This window comes from Siphateles boraxobius, unplaced genomic scaffold (genome assembly GCF_051911475.1).
Source record: "Siphateles boraxobius isolate OS27281-9 unplaced genomic scaffold, OSU_SipBor_1 7, whole genome shotgun sequence".
NCBI lineage: Eukaryota > Metazoa > Chordata > Actinopteri > Cypriniformes > Leuciscidae > Siphateles > Siphateles boraxobius.
The window spans coordinates 37,218,516-37,240,135 of NW_027509197.1; the positions used below are offsets into that span (position 1 = coordinate 37,218,516).

The following is a 21,620-nucleotide window of genomic DNA, read 5'->3' on the forward strand; positions in this document are numbered from 1 at the left end:
ACAGACCATATTTTACTCATAAATTTAACAGTCCCATTATAAGAACTGATAGGAAAATCTCGAGGAAACCACTGTCGAATTAGTCTTGCAGGTTTTTCTGTCATCCCTGCAGCACTTAATATAGGGCTGGGTGATATTAAATATTTGCAGTATATTTGTTTTTATTTTGCTGGAAATATAAAATTAACTGATAGTTTAAATTTTACAATCATTACTATAATATTTGTAATGATAAATTTATGTAATGGTGAAATCAAATCATATATTATGACAAATTACACCATTAAATAATAATCAAAATATATACAGTATCAAATAGTATACGTTATATAAACACTTACATTCAAAATTTTTGGGTCTGTAAGATTTGTATTTTTGAAAGAAGTCTGTTCTGATCATACAAGGCTGCAATTATTTGATTAAAAAATACTGTAAAAACAGTGATATTGTGCTCTAGTATTACAATTTCAAATAGCTGTTTTCTATGTGAATATATTTTAAAATGTAATTTATTCCTGTGATCAAAGTCTTCAATACTCCAGTCTTATCACATGATCCTTCGTAAATCATTGTAATATGCTGATTTGCTGCTCAAGAAACATTATTATTCTTATTATCAATGTTGAAATATATATATATATATATATATATATATAACTTATTTATCAAACATTTTAGGCTTTGCTATTAAGGTTTGGTGCCGCTTGTGGGACAGAAATTACATACTTCACCTTTAAATGCAAAGACACTGGGTGAAGCACAAAGCTGCTGAAGAACACAAAGTCAAACTAAACGTAACAGATCATGAGACAAAACTGAATTTTCAACAAGATTTGTTACATCGCCGTTAACCAGCGAGTGAAACATGTTAGGTGTAGCAGCTTCACTGCCTAACTAATGTTAATCACAGCTCCAGAATAGGCACTATGTTCAAGTATGCTCAGGCAGTATGGCATAGACATCCACATCAAAGAGACAAGGTCACCTGACCCTGACAAATAACTTGAAGTTGTAAACAATTATTCGTGTCAAAGAAAAGTTCAGAGTAGCTACTCTACTCTACTTCTTCACTCGGTTACCTTTGTACTCCACTTCCTTTTCATGCTTGTCCTTTTCGTATTTGTTTTTGTTCTGTGCCAGACTATCATCTGATCGCTGATTGGATGTAGCGAGCGTTGCATTCGAGTCTTTTGAAGCGGTGGTATCGTTGCACTTTTCATTGTCCACGGACTCTTTGCTCGGCACCTTCCCATTTTGTTGCTTGCTCTCTCTGCGGATATTACGAACTTTCTTCATACTATGTCGAACCAAATGGGTCCTGAAGGCTCTCTGGATGATTGCAGCGGACATCTCTTCATGTTTCCTGCGCAAAGTTGTGGTTATAGGCTCGTAAGAAGACTTGGATGGGTTGGAGGCCATGAATCGGTCTTCCATTTGTCCGCGGAGGAGGTCCATCTCGCCACCTTCTCCGAGAACACGTTTGGTGAAAGCAAACAATATATCTAGACAGTGGATGCGTTCGCCGCTCACCATCGGCAAATCCATGGAGATCAGCTGCAGTCGGTTGGGTTTGGGTATTCGCAGAGGAGGATCCAGCGAATTCGCAAAGTCCGACAACTTGCGGTACTCCATGAACTGCGTGGCTTTCGGGTCGAACTTTTCCCAAACCTCGTAAAACCTGTTAAAGTCATCTTCGCTCAAAGGCTCGGCGCTCTCCTCGGTGGCCACGCTGAAGTTCTCCAGGATCACGGCAATGTACATGTTCACCACTATCAGGAAGCATATGATGATGTAGCTGACGAAGAAGAAAATGCCGATGGATGGGTTCCCACAGTTGTTTTTTTCCCGTTCACAGTCTGGTTCGGTATTTAGCAGGGGTGCCAGAAGGCCATCCCAACCTGCCGAGGTGGTGATCTGAAACAAACACAACATGCTGTTGCCAAACGTCTCAAAGTTGAACATGTCGTCGATGCCGGACGACTTTTTGACGTAGGCAAAGTTGGACATGCCGAAGATGGCGTAGATGAACATGACGAGGAAGAGCAAAAGTCCGATGTTAAAAAGGGCAGGAAGTGACATCATTAGCGCAAACAGAAGGGTCCGTATCCCCTTGGCGCCTCGGATAAGACGTAGTACGCGGCCGATCCGGGCGAGGCGAATAACACGGAACAAGGTCGGCGAGACAAAGTACTTCTTAATGACTTCTGCCAGTGACATGCCTGCAATGACAAGAGACAAATAGTGTTAATTTCTCATTTTTGTTTTGTTTTAATCAACTAAATGTCTTGGCATTTTAGTCTAATTTTAGTCAAAGAAAACTTTTTTCAGTCAAAGTCACATTTTCATCATGCAGCATAATGGTTAAATTGATAATCACACTTATTTTGTGACTGTGAGAGACACCATATGTAATTTTTGATTTTTTTTTACTAGTGGGTGCAGGACACTATAGTTATTTTATGCAAGTTAGGATAGCAAGGTGTCTGAATAAATTTTGTGCATTTATTCAGCAACCACTACCACAAACAATATAGTCGGATATAGAAATCCAATTCATGTTTGGATTTATTACAGTTCATTACAGAATGTTTGATGGCAGATTTAGTTGCAGTAAATACCGCAAGCGGCTCAGAACATAGACCAACTGAATGACACTTTCATTTAAGCAAAAGATCTCAAATGGAAATCACTACTCTCCAGCTTACTTGCTTATATTTTTGGATATTTGCCTCGCTGCATACAAAATAGATAAAGAAAAATACTTCCCTACTATATAGTATGCAAAAAACAATACGCCAACAAAGTAGTATGTACGAATACATAGTTTTCGAAAAACAGTAGCTGAAAAGCACCCGAATAACCCACTACTTCTGCTGAGATTCTGAAGTGCGTACTCGATGGACACTTTACAGTACTATCCCGTGAGGCCATATGACAGGATTTACGAATGGCAGTGAAGTGGCGCAACTGATGCTAGTAGGTCATGTGACAGAAACAACATGCCAGATATAGTATGTCTGAATTTCATTCATACTACCCATATTCATCCTATATAGAACATACTTTTTTAGCGGACGTAAAGTAATTCAAATGTAGTACCTACAGACAGACAGAATGCGATTTAGGTCTCCGTCTGTTTTCAGATCATCTGCGCTTCTTGCGCAGTGTAGAGAGAGAGAGAGAGTATACGGTTCCCAGATTGCACAGATTAAGTAAAACACTGGGAAGAAAATGGATCCTAGTAACAGAAAAGCTCTGATTGGTGGATTTCAGCTCTTGAAATCTGGCATCTGGCCACCGCAAGCATGAAGGCTTGTAGAGCAGTCTATAATATTTTGTTTCACTTTTTTTGGTAAAGTTCTTATTTTTGAACTACATTTTAGTCTTGTCTTTTTTCATCAACAATATTGCATGTTGATATAGTCTTATTTATTGTTTAATGACCCTGGTGTCGTCTCGTCATAGTCTTGTCTTAGACATGGAAAAATGGTCTTTAATTCATTCACTCATTAATTTATATTTCAATCATGATTCTTTACAGGGTTTGAAATTAACATCCGGCAAATGCAGGTAAAAATCAACTGTGGCGGGTAACGCTGTCAAATCACTAGCCAATTTGGCGTGTTATTATGTTTACTCACTTTGCTGGGGAAGTTCGTGTAAGCCAAATCTGCAAAAATTTAGCGCAAATACTCAACTCGTGAGTCATCATGATATACTAAATACAGTGTATTGCGCAGAATCTGCGCATATCTGGCTTACTTGTACATGCATGTTACTAAGCAACAAATAACGGCACGCTTGTTCATTCGCATTGAAGCAATAGCGAAGATTTAAAAACATTTGGTTACCAGAAAAGACATTACTATTTTCCAACATCCTACATGTTCTTTGTACTGTATTGATCTGTCCAACTAAAACACTTTTTTGGTGATGAGGGTGAAAGATGAAGGGAGGAGATTCCTGGATGACATGATTTTGTTTGAATAAGAAATTAATGTATGAAATCCAAATTTTATTTTATATATACTGTATATACATACATACATACACACACATGCTGTGACGTAGTTAATCTGGTTCATTACTATTTTCTTTTGGCTAGAAGTTATGAATGGCTGGTAACTTAAAATTTTTGTGGCCAAATTGGCTGGTAGATAAAAAAGATAATTTCAAACCCTGTTTCTTTATCATGCTAATGTGTCAACTTATAAGCAGTATTTCGCTTTTTGCGATTATTTTGCGGTGAAATGTTGACTTATGCAGGATTTAAAAAAAAAGAAATTTTGTTGATTTTGCATTGTGTTTCAGAGGGGAAAAAACTGGAGGGACGGATAAAACAATTATCCAAGTCGGGCAGATCATAGTAAAGGGTCATGCTGCAAATCTTACCTACAATAGACAGGACGACAACGATAAAGTCAAATACGTTCCAGCCAATGGTGAAGAAGTGATGCCGTAGCGAGATCATCTTTAGCACACATTCGCTGGTGAAGAGCACAATGAAGGCAACATTGATCCAGTACAGCACATTGCCCATTTCTTTGGTCTGACTGTCTGTCTCCACCATCATAGTGACCATGTTGAGCCAAATAAGGACCATAATGAAAATGTCAAAGGCCTGATTGGTTACAAGGTCAAAGACGAGTCCTTGAATCTTGTTCTGGAATAAATGAGAAGATGTACAGGAAGAGATGTTAGTTTTATTCAAAGACATTTACAAACAAGAAAAGATGGTTTAGGGATTGATCACCCAAAAATGAACATCTCGTCATCATTTACTTAAAAGCAGCTTTTGGATTTATAAGAGATGATAATACAGTCCTGGAGGGTCATGATGACAAGAATGCAATTTTTAGAGGAGCTATTCTTTTACAGGAATGCTTACTTTTGGCCTTGGAATAGGCTTTTGAGGCTTCTTTGAGCCAAGCTTCTTCATAGCATTGTAATATTTCTTCTGCTCTTCTGTCATGAAAATATCCTGACCTCCAAAGTAAAAACAGAACACAGAAAGTGACTTTGCATGTAAAGAGTCGTCTGTGTAGGGCATCCAGTAGACAACAAACTAGCCTTAGAAGAAATCTCTGAAGTCTCAAATCAAGATACGATCAGAAGAAGCTTAAGCCAATAAATACTTATCTTTTTCTTCTGCTGATTGAAGTTGTCAATGATCACGCCAATGAAGAGATTTAATGTGAAAAAAGCTCCAAGGATGATGAAGATGACAAAATAGAGGTACATATACAGATTCACCTCATACTCTGGCTGCTCATACACCTGCAGACATGGAGAAAGTTTCACAATTGAGTTAATCTAAAATAAATAAAATAAAATAAATTATATATATCATTGAAGCAATTAATTACTTACTTTACGAGAGTCTACCGCTGCATACATAATGGGCATCCACCCTTTAAATGTGGCCTTGACAAAATGAAAAATTAACAGATTACTTTTGAATTTTTAGGACCATTATTTATTTATTTTTTGCATTATAACATTATTTTCAATTATTTTTTTACTTTAAAAAATAATAAACATAATTCTTACTTATTTAAATTAATTGTGAAAGTACTTAAACAACATGGTATAATTTGTCTTTAATTTATGTTATAAAATCACCAAAAAAAGGTTTAAAACTTCTGGATGCATTACAGTACTGATAACAAACAAACAAACAAACAAACAAACAAATAAATAAAAATGATATCACAAGATTCACCAACTGTAGCCAATTTTGATGATGGAACATATACATAATTCTACTTTTTTCCTGTTCTAGATTTAAAATAAATAAATCAATCAAATCTATGTCATATTTTCTCACTACCAGCTATTGAGGGCATCCTTACCACTTGTAGCAGGGCCAGGTATCCATTTCCTACATTGTCAAAGTTAATCTTCAGATTTTTCCAGCGAGTTTCATTTATGCCATAACTTGTACATTCGGTCTTGTTATGGACATCTGTGGAAGGCATGCGCTTGTCCGTGGTAGAATTTACACATTCATAAAACTTTCCGGCAAAGAAGTTGACGCCCACAATGCTAAAAATGAGCCAGAAGATGAGACAGACCAGCAGAACGTTCATGATGGAAGGGATGGCACCCAGAAGAGCGTTCACAACCACCTGTGTCCACAGAAACATCACAAACTTACAAAGTGTTATGAATATGATGCAATAATCATGGAAGCACTTTGTTTGACAGCGTACTGTATTTTACATTCAATGTTTTGAATCTACTTAAATATAATGGCTGCTGGGTGAAATGATTATTCCTCTGACTGAAATAAAAGCAGCCTGCTTTTAAGCCATTTCACATACACATCGAGATACAATCGACATGTAACTTTTTTTAGCCATATTACCCAGCTCTATTACAGGCCTGATTCACCTGTAAAACAAAGTGCATCCTGTTTTAATTCTGTTGACTCAGATTTGGCAAAGAGAGGAAAACACACAAGTGTAATAAGAAACTTCCCAATGCTTAATGGTTAGCAGTAACAACAGCAGGAGAACATTATTATTACCGGCAATTAAAAAAACAAGAAAAAAAAAACAAGAGGGGAGAATCTGGGAAACAAGAAAGAGGAATGGAGAGGGAAAGTTATCATTGGACATCAATCTGTGCACTCACTGGTTTGGTTTTGCAGTTCGAAGGGTTGTGCAAAGTTCAGAATTCAACAATCGGCTCCGAGATGCAATTTAAATGCCTCTATATTCAATTCTGAACGACGCACAACCCTGACAGTTTGGCATGAAAAAGTATGACCTTTAGGAAGTACCGTGAAGCCACAGTATTTGTTAACTGTAAACGAACAAACACAAAAAGAAATAAAAGCACATGTTAAAGGCGCTCAGCAGCAATAACACAACCGGATATGCATGGTGTATTTCTAGACACTGTCGATACACACAGAGCACAGAGTGGAGAGGAGAGATCAGTGATCGCCACGTGAGGGGAAGCCATCGCAACATCACATTTATGTGGAAAGCGTACGCAAGCGTTTGGTCAATAGCAGCACTATCGACCTCCTTATTACATAAAGCTGCACGTCAATGCTCCCTATCATTGCTTGCAATTCACAGCTTGTAATGGTTTAGTAAAACACCACAAATGGTGACAAGACACGGGATTATATCTCAGTACCGACCCCATCTGACACATTACAGCAGATTTTACATTGTATCCATAGTGGCGAACCAACAAAAATGTCCTTAAAATCAAACAAAGCAATGTATTAATTAATATTACTATGAACTGCATAGGAACATTATTGAGAGTCTGGATTGTAAATGTCTCTTGATTTTCAGTGGTTTCAAGCTCCCGGCAGCCTCATAAAACACACTGTGTTCAGCTTTTTGAAGATGAGGTAATGTCTATCAATTTTTCCCACTTTCTAAGCACCTTTTACTGAAAAATCACAAAAATCTCCACTTTATTCCTCTGGGGTGCAGTGTAATAGAAACCAAGCTTAGAGAAAAGTCAGTTAGGTCACTGTTTGACAATCATCTCAGTGATAAATTCACCTTTTTATCTGCATCGTCTAAAATGGGGAGCTTAAACAGATGGTAAGCATGTTGATGTGAGTCTTGTGCTTATTGATCAGGATTATTGGGGACTCATGCTGTGACACATGTTTAGCTGGAACGGTCAGAGGATGAGGAAAAAGCCACAGTGATGATTCACTGTACAAAAGAAACACATTTATCTCTACGCTCTTAAGGTCAACATAAAATCCAATTAAATTCCATTTACTTGAAGCATGTTTATGGTCTTATTGGAAAGGATTATGTGCACATTATACTAAAGCAGAACTTTTTCCATCATTTAATATTTCAGCATGTTTGTGGTTTCTCTGATGCCGGTTAATGGACACGAACAATGGGTTTGTTTGACATTAAATGCAAGTCGCTTTGGATATTATGCATAAATGTAATACACGAAACTAAATAAAATATTTGATTTCTATTTTTAAATGATTTACTTATTTTAATATTATATTTTAATATTTTAATAATTATTAGCTTTTCATAAATTTACAAACGCCCTGCAGTTTCCTAAAAAAAAAAGACGGTTTGGGGAAAATCAATAATACTGGTTGTCCTTTATCAGTTTCATGTTGACTTTAATGAGCTGATCTGCTCAAGAGGACTTCATTCAGATACTGTACATCACCTCTTATCAACCCAAAACTACTGAAAAGGAATTGTCGCACTAGTTTTAATTTTTAAAGGATGTTGTCAACTTAAACTAAAGTGCAACAGACAACCAATCATGAGCTTGGCTCTTTAAATATTTATGCATTTTGCCAGAAAAGTCGCAAAAATGTTCAAATGCTGTATTTATGTTATTTATGTTTTCATTCATTTTCCATTCACCAAACTGAATTTATTCTGTGACAAATCCAAAAACATTATAAGACATTATCAAAAAAGGCTGCATACTGTCAAATCAGGGTTTTCAAATTTTGTAAAAATAAAAATCAGTCACCTGAATTTACAAATGTTCAAATTCTCGAATAATGTCTGTATGAGTGTGCAATGGGAGTCAACCCTGTATTCTTTTGCTAGTCATCATAGTGACAGTGACCATAGTAATATCCATGATGGTGAAGTCCATAAAACTGAACAGTCTTATTACTTTTGATGTAACGAGTCCAACTGAGTCGCGAGTTCATCCATCAAATCTTCATTAACTGACAGCATCTTTTATATCTAGGTGGTGAGCAAAATAACCCAGAATGACACTGGATTAACAATTTTCAGTGTGAAAAGCCCAAAAGATGACAAACATTTTTAATGAATTCAGGTAATGTCAATCAGCCTTTCTTTGGCCACATTTTAACTCCTTGCCAAATTATTACCCCGCTCATTAAGGCCGTTACCTGGTTGCCTAATCCAAACCTACCTATACTGGGGACTTTGGGGGTAATAATCTGGAGGGGGTTAGAATTCTGCACAGCAGACTGGATAGCGGTTTTCGTGTGTAACTTACTGTGACAGAGAGATGAACCGTGTGTCATTTAAAGGTTTTAGATCCAGTCGCTGTTCTCCACCAGAGTTTTATGCGTGACTCAAATGGACCGCTCTCCACCCAGATATAAAAGCTGTTGTCGGTAAAAAAGGATTCGATGGATGAATGTGGCTCAATTGCATTCTTATCGGCTAAGAAGTCATAAAACTTTTCAGTTTTATGGACATTGTCATCTTGGATATTACGTTGATCACTTTTGCTATGATTAATGGTAAGAAAATACGTGCTTGACTCTCGTTGCACGTTCATACCAAGACAGTTATTCGAGATGTAACTGTAAGTTTCTGTTTGAACGGGACATTTAGAGACTCACAACTGTAAGTAAATGCGGTTGTCAATCCCCAAAACTGACAGGGTGAACATAGCCTTTGATTGAACGAAGTCCTCTATATTATCAGTTAAACAACAAAGGCCACATTAAGAGATTTTTTACCCTCATTCCCTCAAAGCGCGAGAGAGCTCGGAGAGGTCGGAAGGCTCTCAGTGTTCGGAGACTTTTGATGGGGCCCAGGTCTGAATACTGCAGGGCGTTGGCCACCAGGCTGATCAGAGACACCTACACACATAAACAGAGGTAATTAGGAGAAAAGCAGGCACGATTACATTTCTTCCGGCTCTGATCTCTACCTCCCTGTGGTTTCTTATGGGAAATATGGCCTTTCAATTGTACAAATGACCAGTTTGCTCACCCAGTCAAACAGCATGAACTCTAAGTCACAAGCACCCACATGCATAACACACACAAAAACGATAATTTCAAGACGCTCATTCTCAGCTCACACACAGTTCACTGATGCTCTCTTGCTAATGGTATCTTTTATATCCACTGGGGGGAATTTACTAAAAAAATATTTGAAGTTGTTGATTTGCACTAGCTGTCTGCGTTGTTTTAGCACCCAATTCACTAAAGGACTCATGCAAATCAGGTAATGCTGCAAACTCGCAGACAAAATCTGAGATAAATGTGATCTGCATAGCGCAGAGAGTAATAGGGCCAGATTTACTAAACAGGGCAAATTAGCGAGAGAGCACAATTCTAAAAAAGTTGGGAGTGGAGAGTTCTGCGTGTGATCTACTGATGAAGAGCAAATTAGTTTTTTTTGGATGTTAAATAATGGCGCAAATACCAGTAAATCGACTAGCGCACACCTTCCATGATTCATTTAAATACTCTCCTCCCATAATTTTTGCTTCTGAAAGGGAAACTCCAAATGCATAATGCAATAAGGTCAGCCGCAAAAATAACCATGTCTGCTCCTTTTCAGTACAAAATTGAAAAAGACTGCATGTGTTAAGTAAAAAAACTAATAAAACTGTGACCTAGTATAAACCAAAATTAGCATGTTTGCAGTAAGAAAAGAATGACAATGACTTAATTAAAATACTCATTGTACTAAATACTAATACAGTGCATTTAACAAATGATTAAAGTGGATTGTAGGTGATTTTTGAAACAGAATTGGCACAACGGTTTAGTGAATCCCCCAGTTTCTTTTATTTTGTCATTATGTTGAAAATAAATAAAAAGGTGTAAAATAAATTAAGATTAGTTTAAAATGAATATTATATCATGATGTACTTATCCTCATGTCATTCCAAACCTGTATGACTTCTGTGAAACATTAAAGGAGTTCAGGTCAGGCAGAATGTCCGCTGTGCCCTTTTCCAGCGTTTATTTATTACAAAATATAATTTAAAATGTACTTTAAAATCTTAAACTGGTTTTATTTCAGCTAGTTGCCAAAACAACATTTGTCATTTTCATTTAGTTTAACGATGTACTAAATTAACCAAAACTGAAATTAAAAAAATAAATAAAAACTATATAGACATATTTTTTAAAATTCTAATAAAAATGACAAAAACACAATAAAATGACTAAAACTTTAAAATTATATTGAAATTATATGTATATATATATATATATATATCACTAAAATAACACATTATGAAGAAGAGCATTCTGGTCCATGGGAGAAAGTCAGTCATACAGATTTAAAATGACATGAGGGTGAAAGAATGATTGCAGAATTTTCATTATTTGAGTTTGATATCATATTAATTCAAAAGCTGAACCTACATCAACAATAACAAAATCCAGCCAGCACCAAAGATTGGTGAAGTATTTTGCAAATCCATATGCGACCCATTTCAGCAGCATCTCAAGAATGAAGATGTAGGTGAAAACTTTATCAGCAAATTCCAGTATGGTCTTTACGTTTTTTCTTGTTTCAAGGTAAATGTCCTCAAAAGCCTGAAAAACATATGCAAGATGTTAAAATTTGATGTAAGGAAATAAAGAATTAGAATTAAACTAGAATACATGGCAACAAGCTGAGTGGGGGAAAAAAAATCCATCCAAGATAGTGGACAAAATGAGATGAGAAAAATGTTGATTATAAATGAGCATAAAATGTATTCAATACAAAAAAGTATTTATAAAAAATAGAAATAAAACTGCTAATCAAAAATGTGCTCTGTATTATTCTACTTCTGAGATTGTTGTCATTAGTTTAGCAACATGTATATGTCAAACTATTGAAATCGAGCCAAGTCTCACAAACAAGCAAATGTATTTCCCCTTACCAGAGCGCCACTGCTAAGCAGAATCATGAAGACGATGAAGGTCTCAAACCAGCTGTGCTCCACAATGTTATAGCATGTCTGTCTCAGCAGCCACCATTTCTTCCACATGCCCTTTTCAGCATCCACCTGGCAGCACCGGAACTTTCTGACACACCCTGAAAACCAAATCGAATAACTTTTTCAAATTTCAAAATCTTGAACCAAAGAGTAAAAAAAAAAAAAAAAAAGAAATGTAGGTCTCTAAATGAGCCTGCTTTTTGAAAATGCCAATAAAAATTTCTATTTGAGACCGACTGCTATTAAAAAATTATAACTTAAAAAAAAAAAATTCACTTTTTTGTAAATGTAAGAGTTGAAGGCTGAAGAACACATTTTACAACATTCTCAATATAGTGAACAAACTATTAATTGAATCACCTGTTGTGAAACAAGCTTCTGGTTCTGTAGATTCCTCAAGTTCAAAGTCCAAAGCATCTTCTCCTTCTTTAACCACATGTCTGAGGTCCACCGTGCTGCCCTCTGAAGAGCTGGGAGCCACATCAGACAGCTGCAAGAGCACACACACACACACACACACACACACACATCACAGATTACTATAGCAACCGCAGAGGAGATGATACATGTGCACACGGTTTCTAAAGTCAGTCATTTCAGCTGAGTCACTGAGCCAAGCCTGAGAAGTAAGATTTTCTTAGTGTGATGCCTTGGATAAAACCCTTTATCTAGTACATAGACTAGTTCATAGGCTTTTCCAAAACATTTAAGCCATGAACTAAGCTCTAAGATAAATCATAGTACACTATACTATACATTTAAAGTTTAATGAAAAATATTCAAACATTGAAACTTGAAGTTGAAATCACATTGACTAGACACGCATACAATCACTTAATCTCTGAGCTCATAGTAGGTCTGTTCTGAATGGTTTATATAGTACATTATGTCTCTCGTTTTTGTCTTCTCGTTATCACTCACTTGCTAAGCATTTTAACAATGAATAGCTGATGACAATTTAAAAAAAAATCTAATTGATTATTGTAAAGTGGATATTTGTAGAAATCATGTTACCTTTCTGAAGGCCTAATTATAGCCCAAATTACACATATGTATATTCTTTTAGCTTGAGATGGCCCAGTGCAAATTATAAAAATACTAAGATGTTTTTTTTGTCTGATAATTTTCGGAAAATGCGCCCATTCCATAGACTGAATGCATCATTGAGCTTGTCCGAAAAATGACCTTATCTCTAATCTCATGTGTGTAGAGCTGTGTATGTACAGTACATACTCATATGTACATATACACATGTAAGTACATACAATGCTGTTAAAAGGTGCAAGACAAGCAACCAAGAACAAACTGGAGGAAAAAAGATTGTTCAAACTCACTCAATAGATAAATCAGGATAAATTAATAGAAGCAACAATACAGAATCATCTGTTGATGTCTTGAAGACCATCAATCCGCGATCATGGCTCTGGTCCAAAATGTAGTGAGCTGCCTTTCTGTCTGCTTTATCATGCTAAAACTCAAATGCAACCAGCAAGTGATGATCTAAAACACTCTCCTTCACGTTCCTCATGCAAACGTCACAGAAGAACAGATTTTTCTAAGCTAACGGTACAATACACAGAAAATATGTGGCTCACACAATTGGGATTTTTTATTTAGATATTATTGAACTTTTTAGTAAATTCATAATTTCTAAATATAAAACAAAAATATATTTAATTTTTATTATATTCAGTGTTCCTTATTTGGTTTATTATAATTATAATAATTAAGCCTTTTTCCACCAGCTCACTGAGCCTGTTGCATTTTGGGAACGCCTTCTACACAAAGGATACATGCTGTCATATACTGTCCTTATTCAACCATTTGTGCCTATGATTCCTTATAATGCTGCCTATATAGTCAGCTCATTCATTTTTTTTTTGTTTCAATTGAAAGCATATCACCCTTCACAAAACTAAAGCGGAAGACCTTTTTGGACAATTTCAAAGAGCTTGCCGTACAAATGACCAGTATAAAACCGTTTTATGACAAAACCACAGACCGCCACATCCTCGATTCCCAGCAGGAAGCAAATGAGCATGTTATCATGAGGCTAACATTCACACTCAGCACTTAAATGGCAGATAATGTAATCTGAAGACTGATATTCCCTGACCTCTCTTCCATAATGGGTCGCGCTACATGTTGACGTAATCCACAATGCACTCATTGCAATTAACCCGACCAGAGAGGAACTTGACCACGATTACACCAGTGAGAAATCAAGTGAAACAATCAGAAAGCTTTCATTGTTTGGGGCCATGTACATGACAATATCTACACCAAAGGATTGGTTCGACATCATTTGCACTGTTATTGAAGTATTCCTCCATTTGTACTGTTATGTACATTTACATTTACCTTCCGTAGACGCTTTTATACAAAGGGATTTAAAGTACATTGATCCTCCATTTACTCTCAATATCAAACCCACTTGCCAGAATCATGCTCTATATTTTGAGTTACAGGAATGTTACAACTTCTTTCCAAAAATATTTCAGCAGATAATTAGACAAGAACTAGGAGCTTAAGCTATCTCTTATAGCCTCATTGGTATTCACCTCAAATTAAATATGACATCTACCTTGATCGAGGTCCAAAAGTAAATTACACTGACCTGTAGCACGTAAAGATGTAAATTATATGTCATCAATAGCAGTTCACTTCCATGAGTTAATGTGCATTGCTGTCATACTGTATGCATTGCATACAAAATTCACTCCATAGTCCAAATCCACTATTTCAAGGGGACTTGGGTGCGCACTAATGAAATCGCTGTCGGAAAACAACTTGCACACCAACCAGATCAGACACATATGGTTTTCAGTGACTGGATCATGTTTGGATCACGACTGACTGCATCAAAAGTCAGGAGTAAATGGACCCAAGATGAATTGTGATGATATCACATTATTTATCAAACTCTTTTAATAAGTTATGACTTGGTATATGGTTTCTCTTATTTCTCTCCCATTTTCCTCTTCCTCTCTAATCCCTATTACCATCCAACACTAATGGTAAATTCATAGAGAAGGGAAATGCTGAATCATACTCTGAATTATCATCAATGTTTTAAAATGCGGCTAATAACAGAAATTATTCTGTTAACGCAACCTCTCACATAATACACTGCTGTTCAAAGTTGGTTGTCAGTAAGAAATAAATATGTTTATTCAGCAAGGAACCATTAAACTGATCAAAAGTGACAGTAAAGACATTCATAATGTTACAAAATATTTCTCTTTCAAATAAATGCTGTTCTTTGGAGCTTTCTACTCATCAACGAATCCTGAAAACAAAATGCATCATGGCTTCCACAAAAATATTAAGCAGCAACTATTTTAAATAATGATAATGAAATGTTAGTATGATTTCTGAAGGATTATGTGACACTGGAGTAATGATGCTGAAAATTTGACTTTGCATCACGGTAATAAATTACATTTTAAAATATATTTAAGTAGAAAACAGTGAGTTTTAATTGTAATAACATTTCACAATATTGCTGTTTTTTTCTGTATTTTTGTTCAAATGGTGAGCATAAGAGATGTTCAAACTGACCCCAAAGTTTTGAACAGTAATGTATATAAGTGCAATTTTGCTCAAGTGACTGTGCTTGAATCTCTATTGCATCATATTAGAGATGCATATGAATGAAGGAAATGCAAAAGCAGATACCAAACATATGCTAATGGCATGTGTAAAGGGGGCTTTTGATCTGCACTAAAATCGTCTCAGGTTACTATTGTAACCATAGTTCCCTGAGAACAGGGAACGAGACGATGCGTCCATCGACGCCATGGGAACGCCCCCAGCGTGACTGCGTCTGAAGCATCTATGTCAACTAGTCCAATGGAAAGAATGAGCGTCACGGGCGGGTGACGTCATGACCAGGATATGATAAAAGCACATCCGGTGCAAACCGGCATTAGCTTCGAAAATTGCCGAAGCAAGCCGATCACAGGGATGCAGGAAGTATGGCAGGGTGACGCATCGTCTCGTTCCCTGTTCTCAGGGAACTATGGTTACAATAGTAACCTGAGACGTTCCCTTACGAAGGGAACTCAACGATGCGTCCATCGACGCCATGGGAACGAGAATACCCAAAGCGCCAGACTTTCAAATGCCTGAGTGTCAGCCTGTTGTCACACTGCACCAAGCACCTGGGATCCTGGGGCAGCATCCAGGTCCAAGCTGTAAAACCTCATGAATGTGAGCGGTGAGGACCAGCCCGCCGCATCACAAACGTCTTGGAGAGAACTCCAGATAATACGCTTAGAAGCCATACTCCTAGTGGAATGAGCCCTGACCACCAAATGGTTGGCCAGAAGACTCACAAGCAAGAAGAATAGTCTCGACTATCTATATGCTCAATAGGTTGGATTTTCTCGACAGAGAAGTCCGATGAACATAAGTGTCCAGTGCTCGCACTGGCACAAGAGGTTCAGCTTTTCCTGGTCCGAAAAATGGGGGAGGACAGAAACCTGCAGCACAATAGGCCCCGGAATAATGGTAGGCACCTTTGGAACATATCCATGTTTCGGGTAAGATTGCCTTGGCCATCCCGGTGCACTCAAGGCAGGTGGGGACCGAAAGGGCCTGAAGGTCTGACTCTTATAGGGACGAAATAGCTAGCAGAAAATAGTCTTAAAAGAAAGGAACTTCTCTGAGACCAAATCTAAGGGCTCGAAGGGAGCCCCAGATAGGCCTTCTAGAACTATTGCAAGGTCCCAAGCCAGCACCTTAGTGCAAGTTGCATGCCTCAGTTCAAAGTGCCACGAAGGAAACGAGTGATCAGGGGGTCTCGACCCAAAAATGTACTACCCACCAGGGCGTGGAAAGCCGCAATGGCCGCCACACATATTATACCTTAAGCGTGGAAGGACATAGACCTGATACAAAGCGTTCTTGCAGAAACTCGAATACTGTGTTTACTGAACAGTTAACCGGATCCCACTGACGCTGGTAACACCAAGAAGTGAAAAACTCTCGAAATAGTGAATATAGTTTCCTCGTAGCGGGAGCTCTGGAGCTTAGAATGGTCTAAACAACCTCGGTTGAGAGACCACTCTCTATGAGTTGGGCCCCCTCAGAGGCCAAACCCACAGTTCCCAAATCCCCTGCCGGGGGTGCAATATTGCATCCCCTGCCTGAGACAGAAGGTCTCTCCTGATCGGGACCTCCAAGGGAGGTCCGTCGAGGAGAAAAATTAGGTCCGCAAACCAAATTCAGCTCGGCCAGGGTGGTGCTACTAAATAGGCTTATTCCATCCTGGCGGATTCACTCCAGAACTCCTGGGAGCAGAGCAACGGAGGGAAATGCGTACAGACGTAGCCTCGGCCACGTCTGCACCATAGCATCCAGCCCCGAGGGGACTGGTTGAGTGAGGGATAACCAGAGTGGACAGTGCGTCGTATGCTGAGACGAGAACAAATCCACTTCTGCCTGGCCGTAAAACTCCCATATTTGCTCCACCGCCTCGGGGTGGAGTCCCCCGGCCTCAGCCCCTGCCTCGACAGGGTGTCTGCTCCAATATTCTGGCCCCCCCGGAATATACACTGCCCTCAGACAGCGTAATTTCTTGAGGGACCAAAATAAGAGGCCACCAACGTGTTGTCTGTGGGTCAAGAACCAGAGTTTCCTCCATATAACCAAGGCACGGGGATACTGCCGCGTGATCTTGATCGTAAGGAGTGGGTTTCCCCTCAGGGAGAACCCTCTGGTCCTGAGCTGTAAAGGTCTCACGTACAGCAGGTCAAAGGGTATCACATTGGACGCTGCTGCCCTGAGGCCTAACAGTCACTGTTCCAGAACAACACATGATGGCCCCTCAGGTCTGGGAGGAGATGTCTCAACGCATTGAAGACGACCATCATCTCTAGGCAATTCATGTGCCAAGAGAGATGATGACTCCTCCACAAGCCCTGAGCTGAGCGGCCTTCCAATACCGCTCCCCAGCCGGTGAGGGAAGCATCTGTCGAGATCACAACTCGATGGCAAAGAGCTCCCAACACCGGACCCTGGGTTAAGAACCAGTGTTTCCTCCATATAACCAAGGTGCGGAGACACCGCCGCGTGATCTTGATCATACGAAGTGGGTTTCCCCTCGGGGAGAACCCTCTGGTCCTGAGCCACCACTGTAAAGGTCTCATGTACAGCAGGCCAAAAGTTATCCCGTTGAACGCTGCTGTCACAAGACCCAACAGTCTCTCTAACTGTTTTACAGTGCGTGACTGGCCTAGCCTCAGCTCTTTTGTGGCTGTTAGGATAGCAGCTACACGAACGGGCGACAGAGTGGCCCGCATCGTCACTGAATCCCATACCACACCAAGGAAAGTGGTTCTCTGTACTGGAGAAAGCACACTCTTCTTGGCATTGAGCCTCAACCCCAACATCTGCATAGGAGCGAGAACGACACCTCGGTGCCGAACCGCTAACTGTTCTGATTCCGCTAGAATCAGCCAGTCATCTATGCAATTCAGAATGCATATGCACTGCAGCCTGGCGGGGCCAGAGCTGCGTCTACACGCTTCGTGAATGTGCGGGGTGATAGAGCTAGACCGAAAGGAAGTGCCTGATACTGGTGTTCTTGCCCCAAAGAAAACCTCAGGAACCTCCTGTGCTGAGGGAGGATGGAGATATGGAAGTATGCGTCTTTTAGATCTATCGTGACAAACCAGTCCTCGGATCTGATTTGAGTCACGATCTGTTTGAGTGTCAGCATTTTGGAATTGAGTTCCAGCACCAAACACTCCAACAGACGAAGATCTAGTATGTGACGCAGCTCTCCATCCTTTTTTGGAACAATGAGATAACGACTGTAAAGACCCGACGCAATGTCGGGTGAGTACACCTGCTCTATAGCTTCCTTTGCTAACAGGGCCTTTACCTCTTGCTCCATTACCAGAGCCTGCTCGGGATGCACCACTGTGGGCAGCACCCCGTTGTAACGAGGAGGACGAGAACCAAACTGGATTCTGTATCCTTTCTCTACAATCTGCAGGACCCAATGAGAAATATTCGCCAGAAGCTTCCACGCTGCCAGAAAATTTACTAAGGGAACCAGCCTCTCGAGGCTGGTCTCTGGTGTTATCGAGACAGCCAATTCCGGAGCCTGAAACATAATGGCAGGAACTACCTGAACTGGCCGCTCTAAGGCCCCCCTCAGAGGGCGCGAAACCGATGCTGTGCCGCAGCATAGCATCAGCGACTCGCTGGAGACCGCTGCGCCCTGAAGCACCGAGGGTGGCAGGGTTGGCAGAACGGTCTCGTGAGGACCCCAAAATGGAACGGGCACCGTAAAATGAGGTGTACACCGCTCCACTTCGGTCGGGGCTGTCCTCACAGGCCTGATGCGTGAACATCAGGACCTTTTTTTCTTTTGAGCCGCAGCCTTCTCAGCGTGAAGAACGGTCCTCGGATCCGGCTTCTGCTTTGAAGGCTTTGGCTGCTGTGTTGTGTATGAGAAACTAGACGGCTGGAGCTGCTCACGCCCAGCAGCCCCAGGGGGTTGGACATAGCGAGGGAGAGATTATCTTGTATCTTTCTCTATGATTCCCATCAAATTGAGCCAGAGGTGTCTCTCAGTGACCACAAGGGCTGCCATCCCTGAGAGATAAATCTGTGGCCCGACGGAGTTCTCAAACCCCATCGGGCCAAACTCCCTCACTTCTGTCCAAATACCGCAGCAGGTCAGCCTGATATGCTTGTAGCACTGCTATGGTGTGCAAGCAGGCTCATGCTAGACCCACTGCCATATATGCTTTTCCCACTAGATTAAAAAATAGTTTTCTTTAATGGTTTAGTGAGAGAAGCCGACGCCTTCAGGTACAATACTGAACCGGGAGACAGATAGCTCGCAAGCGTCTGTTCTACCCGGGGTATTGCCCCATAGCCATACCCTCTTAACCCCCAAATATCTGAATATACATGAATGTGGGGGCTAAAAGACAAGAGGAGTAAGGCTTTTTCCATGATCTAGACAGCTCGCTGTGCAGATCGGGAAAAATGGAAGGCCCCGTGATGGAGGTGGAAAAACAGAGGGAAGGAAACTCGTTTAATCTATTTTATTTTTAGGACGAGTGCCCCCTTATTTCTGCTGGCCATAAATATTTAATTTATCTACAGCCTTAGTAAACACTTCCACCAGCTTATTATTTTTATATATATTTTTTATATATATTCACTTTATTTTATATATAATATATAAACTATCATATATATATATATAAGCTATATATATTTCTCATACGCTGGGGAAAGAGATGGCAAATTCACTTCCCCCATGATTGTGTCACTTTCAATGCCCAGCACATCTACCTCCTCGGAGGTAGAGCACTGAAGCATTGATTTCTCTCTCTCCCCGGGCGGAAGAGACCGCAGCGCGGGCTTCCGAGACCGGCGAGAGAGCACTGGATCCCTCGTGGAAAGGGAGGAGATAAGATCCGCGGACCCGTCTCCAACCACGTAAAGAGATCCTATTCGCGATCCACAGGAATGCATTCTCCGCGCTGCCTCGGCAGACGCGGGACCTGTCACCCTGAGAATTGCGAGCCCGGCCACTTTCCTCGAAAAGTGACAGGCGGGAGCGGAGCATGCGAAGCGAAAGCTTCTCACAATGTTGGCAATCAGCCCCCTCGGAGGCTGATACCGCATGCTCTACTCCCAAACCCATCACACAAAGCTCGTGTGTGTCCCTACTCGTTAAATAGCGCGAGCAGGGAGAACACAGAGTTTGTGCAATTGTTTAGTTTCCATAAATATATATATCAGACAGACAACAGTAAATATAACAGACAGTTTGACACAGATCGCTTGCTGAGGCAACAGAAGCTAATGCCGGTTAGCACCGGATGTGCTTTTATCATATCCTGGTCATGACGTCACCCGCCCGTGACGCTCATTCTTTCCATTGGACTAGTTGACATAGATGCTTCAGACGCAGTCACGCTGGGGGCGTTCCCATGGCGTCGATGGACGCATCGTTGAGTTCCCTTCGTAAGGGAACTTCATATCCATCTCCCCTTGCTCAATTCGTTTTCTTTAAAACATTCTGAGGTCTTCGAAAAAATGTCAAATAATTTCAAACTGCAAGCGTACCTCTTTATCGTCCTCTAGGTCTGAAGAAAGACTGCTGAAATCCTCAGTATTGAGGCACTCAAAATCCGACTCCTCGGCAGCCATCGGGACACTGACGGTCAAGCTCGGGTTGCTGATAAAATTCTCACTGTCACTATCCACATCTGTTCCTCCAGTGCCTTTAACCAGCTCTAGTGTGGTGTGGTTGGAGTTATCATTTATTCCCTTGCAGTTTATCGAGACCATGTTCCCATCTAGAGTTTTCTTTTTCTGCTTCCTCCTCTTTATACAGCTGCTCCGGAAGAAACTCTGCAGACAGTCCTTGACTACAGCGAAGCCTCTCTTGATTCGACGAACCGCTATCTGCAGGTTGTTCTTTTCGACCTCATCGTCATTGGCCGTGAGGTTGTCGGCACTGAAGGAACTGAGCAGCAGAGCGAGGAACAGGTTCAGAACCTAAAGGAAAGGCAAAATTAGGAAAAACCAACTACAGGTTCAGAATAACTTCACACACTTCAAGGGCCTCATTTATTAAACGCATGTACAATTAGATTTGATTCTAAATACCATGGATTGATCAATTTAATTTATATCCGTGTCTAACTACTCAGTGCTTACTGCTTACATAACAAAACAAAACAATGGTACAAATGTACTTAGTGTTGATGTTTTATTGCAAAACACTTTTGCTGCTATTGTGGTGGGATAAGGGTAAGGTTAGGGACTGGTTTGGTGATATAGTTGGTTTTACGGGTGAGTGGAGTAATGTGAAAAGGAAGGGTCAACAGTCTAATTATAGACATTAATTACAGCTGTAGCTACATGCAGGTTTTTTTTATTTTTTATATAAGTAAAATTTAAAG

The 21,620-nt window shown here is 39.9% G+C and overlaps 1 protein-coding gene across 1 annotated transcript in view; it reads right to left on the reverse strand.

Moving 5' to 3' along the window:
- Positions 1-910: 910 nt before the first annotated feature.
- scn1laa (sodium channel, voltage-gated, type I-like, alpha) overlaps positions 911-21,620 on the reverse strand; it is a 71,525-nt gene continuing 50,815 nt past the window's right edge. The window contains exons 17-27 of the mRNA XM_077215861.1: positions 20,779-21,213; positions 12,040-12,169; positions 11,623-11,777; positions 11,117-11,290; positions 9,470-9,592; positions 5,853-6,128; positions 5,371-5,424; positions 5,140-5,277; positions 4,889-4,993; positions 4,393-4,663; positions 911-2,219 (exon numbers count right to left, since the gene is read on the reverse strand). Of these exons, the coding sequence (XP_077071976.1) occupies positions 1,060-2,219; positions 4,393-4,663; positions 4,889-4,993; positions 5,140-5,277; positions 5,371-5,424; positions 5,853-6,128; positions 9,470-9,592; positions 11,117-11,290; positions 11,623-11,777; positions 12,040-12,169; positions 20,779-21,213 (3,021 nt within the window). The 3' untranslated portion in view covers positions 911-1,059. The remainder of the gene's footprint in view (positions 2,220-4,392; positions 4,664-4,888; positions 4,994-5,139; positions 5,278-5,370; positions 5,425-5,852; positions 6,129-9,469; positions 9,593-11,116; positions 11,291-11,622; positions 11,778-12,039; positions 12,170-20,778; positions 21,214-21,620) is intronic.